The following is a 9,461-nucleotide window of genomic DNA, read 5'->3' on the forward strand; positions in this document are numbered from 1 at the left end:
TAGCGTCGCGTCTGTAGTGAGATCTGGGCGTTGCAAAAGTATCACATAGCTGCTAACATTGTGATAGATCCTCAGGAAGTTTGAGATGGTGAGTGTGGGGGCCAGATGTGTATGCAGATCGTCAGGAACCCCTTTCTTCTGGATTACCTAATTTCAGTTATTGTCTGAAAAGTTCTAATTAGTTGTTCCTCTTGGAAATATCCCACTGGGCAAAAACTGGTCGAACCAATGTTGTTTCCACGTCATTTCAACAAAAACATTCAATGTGATGACATTAAAGCAACGTGGAAAAATGATTGGATTTGCAAAAAGTAATCAACATAAGCGAATTTCGTATTTATTTCACCGAATTTTTTACCTAAATCCAAGGACATTTTTTGTTGATTTCGAATGTCATTCACGTTAGTTGAGAACAGCCGAATGTAAATAAAAATAAGACAGTTGAACTGACTGACGTTTGTGCCCAGTGGGATGCATCAAGAGTTTCTGAAATTAGTGTAAACTATGGACTGTAGGCCACTGTTGGTGTCAGCATTGAATAAACAGAAAAGTAATGTGAAATGTTGGCTAACATAAAATAGCCTACTTTTAAAGACAATCGTATGGGATAATCATGAAGTCCTCCATTTGACGCTGGCCTTAAACTGAGAAAATCCCTCATTCCTGAATAAACCTTCCTTGAAGGCTTGTAGGTAATAGTGGAGGGACTACCAAGCACGCCATCTTCTCCGCTAGAGGGAGTGCTATTTCACCAGACAACCTAGGATGAGGGAGGCACTTTTATTTATTTATAACACATTGCAATTCATGAACTGAAGGAATGACAGGAACCTGCCAGCAACAACATGCAATTTGTTTCTATAATTTGCCCACTCTAGATCAATAAAAACATAAACCTTTCTATTATGGAAATCATGAAGTAATCATCATTATAAATGTATACATTAATAGGCTAAAGATACAAGATTGGGATCCATGTTGATAGTCTATTGATAAAGTCATTTGAAAGGGAACATTAGGCTAAGTTACATTAAAAGGATAATATAGTCACTTTTAAAATATCAATATATTTAAATGCAATTAAGTGCATGTGAAAATGTATTCCAATTGAGGTGCACCAGGGGTTTCAGAAGATCACTTGATGTTTGAGTTTCATGGTAGAAATATAAATTAAAAGATCAGATTATCCCTTCAAAGGGAAAATCTATAAATGCAATTTGTTAAACGCACAGAATCCATCAGGCTGGAGAAATTACAACAGTGGCCCTGTTTAGTTCCCAATGAAAAGACGCTTCCTTAGATGGTTACATTTCAAGGTGATTATTGGCTCAGCTTTCAGCAACTCAATCACTTACTAGGCAGGTCAATGAAACCAGTGAGTTTCCACCCTGCATGGAGTTATTATCAGTGCCTTGGTGGGATCAGCAGTGTCAGAGGAAGGCCCAAAAAATTGTCAAAGATTCCAGCCACCCAAGCCCCACGGCAAGCGGTACCACTGCACCAAGTCTGGAACCAACAGGACCCTGAACAGCTTTTACCCCCAAGCCATAAGACTGCTAAACATACTGCTAAATAACTAATCAAATGGCTACCCGGCCTACCTGCTTTTTTGCAGTAATTCTCTTGAACTGACTCTATGCACACACGCTGGGTTCTACCCACACACTCACACAGAGTTACACTGACATCCCAACAAACACATACACATACACATACACTACATATGCCCACACACACATAACATACTGAAGCCACACACACACACACACACTCACACACACACACACACACTTTCACACTCACCACATACGCTGCTGCTACTGTCTATTATCTATCCTGTTGCTTAGTCACTTTACCCCTACCTATATGTACATAGCTACCTCAATTACCTTGTACCCCTGCACATCAACTTGGTACTGGTACTCCCTGTATATAGCCATGTTATTTTTACTCGTTATTCGTTACTCACTGTGTATTTATTCCTCGTGTCACTGGGCGGCAGGTAGCTTAGTGGGTAAGAGCGTTGTGCCAGTAACCGAAAGGTCGCTGGTTCTAATCCCGAGCCGACTAGGTGAAAAATCTGTCGATGTGCCCTTAAACAAGGCACTTAACCCTAATTGCTCTGGATAAGAGCGTCATGTAGATGTTTCATTTATTTTTAACGTTATCTTTAACTCTGCATTGTTGTAAAATGACCCGTAAGTAAGCATTTCACTTTTAGTCTACACCTGTTGTTTACAAAGCATGTGACAAATAACATTTTATTTTATTTGATGAATGAATAGACTGATTTAATCTCAAACTACTGTGCACTCATGCTTTTCAGTGTAGGCCTATATTATAATTGTCTTATTTACTTAATATTGTGCATTTCTTCTCCTCTTTCTATAGAGCTGAGGAGAGAGCTGGAAAGAGACTGTAAGGTAAGCTCCGTGGATGGTTGCTTTCCTTTAGCTCTACACTGTTTACTAACCCAATCATGATGATGTTGTAAACCCAGTGAAGTAACTCCCATGTCAAACAGGCAGAGAGAGGAGCTAAGAAACATCAACCATCAGACAGAATCACCATTAGTGATGTCCTGGGATCAAACAAACCAGGCATTAATCTCAACTCCCTCTCAAAAATGTTGCATAATTCAAAGAAAGACAAACATTTTTCATTCCATGGTTCAAACCAAATCAGAGTGCAGCTTCTCTCCCACCAACAGCTGTCAGCTCACCTCTATCCCCCCATCCCCTACATTTCATTTGGAAGACATCTCTCTCCTTTTTTCCCCTTCTCTAACTCGCTCTCTCTCCCCTCTCTTCCCCTCTCTATGAATTCAGTGCACCTCACCCCTTAGATGTACTTCCTTAACAAATATGGACAGGAGACCTAAGTGGTTTTTTAAATCTTTGAATGGACTTTGGAGTGGCTGTGCTGTGCTGAGCTGTGCTGTGCTGTGCTGTGCTGAGTGGTGCTGTGCTGAGCTGTGATGTGCTGGGTGGCTGCAGGGCTGTTCTTTCTGCTCCCACAGACTCCCTGGCTGGGAGATGGCAGTGCTGGGTGGAGAGGCAGTCTAGAAATTAGATAAGGATGTCTGATTCATAGGATCTGACAGGAAATCTATACTCTGCAATGTTTATAATCCAGCCATTACTACACGGCCAAATGAAAGAACAATAATCCAATCATTTACTCCATATTTACCTGAGGCAGATTCTCGGCTTTAAAAGTGAAGTGCTCACTGTGGCGGTGCGGTGGGGGCTGTAAAACGGCTGATGGAGAGTAGACCGACATGCTCCAGACTAGCAGAGAGCAGCAGAGCATGGACCTCCATGATGAAGATCAGACAGGCTCCAGAGAGCAGCAGAGCATGGGCCTCCATGATGAAGATCAGACAGGCTCCAGAGAGCAGCAGAGCATGGGCCTCCATGATGAAGATCAGACAGGCTCCAGAGAGCAGCAGAGCATGGGCCTCCATGATGAAGATCTGACAGGCTCCAGAGAGCAGCAGAGCATGGACCTCCATGATGGAGAGCAGACAGGCTCCAGAGAGCAGCAGAGCATGGACCTCCATGATGGAGAGCAGACAGGCTCCAGAGAGCAGCAGAGCATGGACCTCCATGATGAAGATCAGACAGGCTCCAGAGAGCAGCAGAGCATGGGCCTCCATGATGAAGATCAGACAGGCTCCAGAGAGCAGCAGAGCATGGGCCTCCATGATGAAGATCAGACAGGCTCCAGAGAGCAGCAGAGCATGGGCCTCCATGATGAAGATCAGACAGGCTCCAGAGAGCAGCAGAGCATGGACCTCCATGATGGAGAGCAGACAGGCTCCAGAGAGCAGCACAGCATGGACCCAATGCTCCCCAGACTGCAGGGGGAGTGGACTGTCATCTGGAGGGCAGCGTTCTGAGCAGTGGGGGTCAGGGTGCCTGATGGTCTACCTGTATGGTCCTCATGGTCAGAGTTCAGGGTTCGTTCACCACTGGTTATTAAGATACTATATAGTAAGGTGGAACTGACAGCTGAAATATGGAAGACACCTGAAATAATGTACCAACACTGGCAAGACTGGCAACACTTGAACATAATGTTAAGAGAGATTAATGGTTGCCCAAATAAAGACCTGTCTCGTTTGTCTTGGCTGTGTTGTCCAATTATGTGTAAAATCACTGGTCCTAATTCAGGTTCCTGTTGTTTCTGGATACATGAGATGGCATGTCTTCAGCTCCGTAGATAACTTGACATAGAATACCATGTAATACTTGGGAGAGTACTTGTCTCCATAAGCATACAGTTGAAGTCGGAATTTTACATACACTTTAGCCAAATACATTTAAACTCAGTTTTTCACAATTCCTGACATTTAATCCTAGGAAAAATTCCCTGTCTTAGGTCAGTTAGGATCACCACTTTAAGAATTTTAAGAATGTGAAATGTCAGAATAATAGTAGAGAGTGATTTATTTCAGCTTTTATGTCTTTCATCACATTCCCAGTGGGTCAGAAGTTTACATACACTCAATTAGTATTTGGTAGCATTGCCTTTAAATTGTTTAACTTGGGTCAAATGTTTCGAGTAGCCTTCCACAAGCTTCCCACAATAAGTTGTGTGAATTTTGGCCCATTCCTCCTGACAGAGCTTGTGTAACTGAGTCAGGTTTGTAGGCCTCCTTGCTCGCACACACTTTTTCAGTTATGCCCACACATTTTCTATAGGATTGAGGTCAGGGCTTTGTGATGGCCACTCCAATACCTTGACTTTGTTGACCTTAAGCCATTTTGCCACAACTTTGAAAGTATGCTTGAGGTCATTTGACCCATTTGCGACCAAGCTTTAACTTCCTGACTGATGTCTTGAGATGTTGCTTCAATATATCCACATAATTTTCCTTCCTCATGATGCCATCTATTTTGTGAAGTGCACCAGGCCCTCCTGTAGCAAAGCACCCCCACAGCATGATGCTGCCGCCCCCGTGCTTCTCGGTTGGGATGGTGTTCTTCGGCTTGCAAGTGTCCCCCTTTTTCCTCCAAACATAACGATGGTCATTATGGCCAAACAGTTCTATTTTTGTTTCATCAGACCAGAGGACATTTCTCCAAAAAGTACGATCTTTGTCCCCATGTGCAGTTGCAAACCGTAGTCTGGCTTTTTTATGGCGGTTTTGGAGCAGTGGCTTCTTCCTTGCTGAGCGGCCTTTCAGGTTATGTCGATATAGGACTCGTCTTACTGTGGATATAGATAATTTTGTACCTGTTTCCTCCAGCATCTTCACAAGGTCCTTTGCTGTTGTTCTGGGATTGATTTGCACTTTCCACACCAAAGTACGTTCATCTCTAGGAGACAGAACGCGTCTCCTTCCTGAGCGGTATGACGGATGCGTGATCCCATGGTGTTTATACTTGCGTACTATTGTTTGTACAGATGAACGTGGTACCTTCAGGCGTTTTGAAATTGCTCCCAAGGATGAACCAGACTTGTGGAGGTCTACAATTTCTTTTCTGAGGTCTTGGCTGATTTATTTTGATTTTCCCATGATGTCAAGCAAAGAGGCACTGAGTTTGAAGGTAGGCCTTGAAATACGTCCACAGGTACACCTCCAATTGACTCAAATGATGTCAATTATAAATGACATAATTTTCTGGAATTTTCCAAGCTGTTTAAAGGCACAGTCAACTTAGTGTATGTAAACTTCTGACCCACTGGAATTGTGATACAGTGAATTATAAGTGAAATAATCTGTCTGTAAACAATAGTTGGAAAAATGTATTGTGTCATGCACATAGTAGATGTCCTAACCGACTTGCCAAAACTATAGTTTGTTAACAAGAAATTTGTGGAGTGGTTGAAAAACGAGTTTTAATGACTCCATCCTAAGTGTATGTAAACTTCCGACTTCAACTGTACATTGATTTCCAAGTAGAGAGTTACTTATAATAAAGTATTTCATGGACAGTAGGAGCAGGTCCTTTTTGTGTTAGGGGTGGGGTGGGGGAGGTTTATCTTATTTGGGAAAGTGAAGGGGGCCTGGCCTTATCTGTCAATAAACAGTAATTAGATTTTGTGGCCGATAGCGTCGATTGGTTTCTAATCTAGCTGTCGCCCTGGACGTGTGTAATTAAAATCTTGATTGATAAAGGGGCAGAAACCCGCCCACGCCACCACTTACCTGACCCTACCCCCGACCCCTCCGCAGCACACACAGGGGGAGAGATATGAAGGAAGGCCTGGGGAAAAAACTGCACTTCTTATTGATCAGCCCTATCTGCCTTCCTATCAATGCCCTTTTCTCACAGTAGAGGGGACAGTACAAAGGCTTAATTTGCACATGTCATACGTGGAACTTCATCGTTTATCTTAAACTAAGAGATTTATCTTACAAGCAAAAATATAGCTACTCTATAAGATTTGGTCGGCTAAATCTAATCATAACCCTCTTCATCTTCCATGTCTATTGTGACTTAAATCTAAGACAAAATATGGACATGTGTAGCCTACAAAACTAGCCTACAAAAAACCACTAGATCCTTTGTTGTAATTGTGTGTGTTTGAGTGCCTGCCTGCGTGTGTGTGCGTGTGTGTGCGTGTGTGTGCGTGCATGCAGAGAGGTGCCAAGCCTCACATCAGCCAAGTGAAATAAGGAGTTAAAACATGGTTGCCACTAATGAGGGGAAAGTTGCTGTGAATGTAATGCAATCAACGGAAGACACCCCTGAGGCCGTGGACAGGATGAAACAAGAGCCATACACCTTCATCTAGTCCACTGACAGGCCTGTGAACCTGTGAAAAGCGTCTGGACACACACACACACAGATACACGTATGCACCTACACATTCACTCTCACCTACACACGCACATTCACAAAGGCTGAACGTCTGGTGCATAACACATGAGATAAATAACAGTTACCTTAAACTCAGTGGAATCCTACAGAGAATAGCCAGCAGAGAGGCGGTTCAAAAACACAGCCTCCAGACTTCACCGTCATCAGACTCATGCAGACACACCAGTGAAGAAGAAAGGATTTGTGCCGACTAAGTTCTGGAGAGAGAGAGAGAAAATGGGAAAGAGAGAGAAAAAGAGAGAGAGAAAACACATCAAGCTAAAAGGGATCCAACTAAGGCAGTGGTTCCCAAACTGTGGGGCGCGCCCCCCCCCCCCCCTCAACTCAGTCCAGCTTTAAACTTACTCTTGAAAGTTGTAATAGTAGAATGCACAAGGTGCAATTTCGAAATTGGGTAGTGCATTATCAGTTCCTCTTGTCATGTTAGTCATTGCATACCTTAGAGAGCTACATTATTTATAACTTGTCAGAAATGTCCAGATGAACTAGCCCATTTTTTATTTAGTTTTTTTAGCCCATAGATTTGTTGCCCATAGATTTTTTTGTCACTCAAATATCACATGAATACACATTAGACATGGCAATATGTATAGAATTGCAAGAAAATTTGCTTTAAAACTGCTACATTTTCTTTGCACCCCATGGCAAAATGTGTAGAATTGCTAAATTCTCTCCACCAATAAGAGGGGCGTGAACAGTTTGTGTCATGAACAGTGCTTGTGCCCATAGAAATAGACGTGGCGCGTGCACGCACAGGGGGGGCGCGGGATGTTCACGAATGCTGGAAGGGGGGCCCTGTGAAAACGTTTGGGAACTGCTGAACTAAGGCAGCATAGTGAAACCTGTAAATCCAGGTATTGCTTCTCTTGCCTCCAACCTGGCAACATGCTTTGGACATTCAGTATGTCATGTGAGAATATGAGATGTGCACAACGATTGCATATTGGGTCAAACTAAAATATTGTTTTGGTGAGGTCTGTGTCTCTATGGTTTTCTACATCAGTAAATGGTTAGAGAGCACAGACTGCAGGCCTGTGACCTTTCCTGTCTGACACTGGTCACCTGCCATCACGTGCTACAAGGGCTGGCCCACAGGAATGAATGATGGCTGCTCACTCTCCCTCACCCCCCTCTGTGACAGACAATTGTGCGCACACACACAGAAATGCACAAACACTCACACCATTGTGATAAACCACCTCTCACTCAACATCATTCCAATTCGGGCTACCTCCACGAGAACATAATAAATCAAAAATTAAAAGCATGTGTGTGCACATCGTAGTGGTGGTGGGGGGAGCAGTTAAAAACGACTCTCAGAAAGCAGTGGTCCAGCACTTAATTTGATTCTTAATGGAAGGCAAAATTTCCAAAGGAAAACTTCCATTGAGCACAAAATGAATTTCCTTAGTCTTCAATTTGGGAGGCTGTGAGTGGGATTGAGATTGATAAATGCTGGCAGAAGCAGCCCATGCATGCTCTACCTCATTTACTTGACCAACGTAATTTCCACACTAAACAATGTGATTTATATGTGATCATCTAAACAAATTAAACATAGACTGTATAATAAATCTCACTCTAAAGAATATTTCACTCATTGACCATGAACAAAACACTTATCTTACAAAACATCTAATTTTGTATCATGACTTTATTACTTTGTAGAAATGTGTTTGAATTTAGTTCCATTCCAATTACTGTTTAGACTTAGACTTGTTTCCAACAAAGCAGTGATTCACTCACGTTCTGGTTGATCATTTTTCCTCTCCCCATCTCCACCAGTGGCAGTGGCGGCGCGTCTATTAGAGGTGGTGCCCCACTTGAAAACAAATACAAATAATCAAATAAAATACATTTGATTAAAAGTGTGGTAAATTTGTGTACATTTTACTGTTTCAAATATACAGTATATTGTTCAAAACAAGCCCTGGGTATTCAGCCAATCAGTGGCTGCCACTGATCAGTGGTGTCACAGCAGCAGCGGTGTAACCTGGTGACCGGGGTGCCATGTGGTGCTATGGGAGGCCCAGTGGTAGACCCAGGGAGGGGGGATCAGGGTATCTCCCTGCCCACATGCTGCCCGCTCTGCCCCCATCACAGCCCCCTGCAGCACCAGGGAGAGGGGTAGCTCCAGGGAGAGGGGCAGATCAGGGAGACGGGCAGCTCCAGGGAGAGGGGTAGCTCCAGGGAGAGAGGCAGGTCAGGGAGAGGGGCAGCTGCAGGGAGAGGGGTAGCTCCAGGGAGAGAGGCAGGTCAGGGAGAGGGGCAGCTCCAGGGAGAGGGGTAGCTCCAGGGAGAGGGGCAGCTCCAGGGAGAGGGGTAGCTCCAGGGAGAGAGGCAGGTCAGGGAGAGGGGCAGCTCCAGGGAGAGGGGTAGCTCCAGGGAGAGGGGCAGCTCCAGGGAGAGGGGTAGCTCCAGGGAGAGAGGCAGGTCAGGGAGAGGGGCAGCTCCAGGGAGAGGGGCAGATCAGGGAGAGGGGCAGCTCCAGGGAGAGGGGTAGCTCCAGGGAGAGAGGCAGGTCAGGGAGAGGGGCAGCTCCAGGGAGAGGGGTAGCTCCAGGGAGAGAGGCAGGTCAGGGAGAGGGGCAGCTGCAGGGAGAGGGGTAGCTCCAGGGAGAGAGGCAGG

General features: G+C 44.4%; 1 protein-coding gene across 1 annotated transcript; it reads left to right on the plus strand.

The window, feature by feature from the left end:
- The first annotated feature begins 2,391 nt into the window (after positions 1-2,391).
- On the plus strand, positions 2,392-4,126 carry LOC311145514 (uncharacterized protein). Its single transcript, XM_084181773.1, has 2 exons — positions 2,392-2,423; positions 3,202-4,126. The coding sequence occupies exon 2, from the start codon at positions 3,281-3,283 to the stop codon at positions 3,899-3,901; it is 621 nt and encodes a 206-aa protein (XP_084037899.1). The 5' UTR covers positions 2,392-2,423; positions 3,202-3,280; the 3' UTR covers positions 3,902-4,126.
- The last annotated feature ends 5,335 nt before the right edge of the window (positions 4,127-9,461 follow it).

The sequence above is a fragment of the Coregonus lavaretus genome (genome assembly GCF_964263955.1).
Source record: "Coregonus lavaretus genome assembly, chromosome: 18".
In the NCBI taxonomy this organism is placed as follows: Eukaryota; Metazoa; Chordata; class Actinopteri; order Salmoniformes; family Salmonidae; genus Coregonus; species Coregonus lavaretus.

What these genes read in the sequence shown, in the direction of transcription:
- LOC311145514 (XM_084181773.1), top strand. Translation starts at nt 3,281, where the DNA reads ATGCTCCAGACTAGCAGAGAGCAGCAGAGCATGGACCTCCATGATGAA.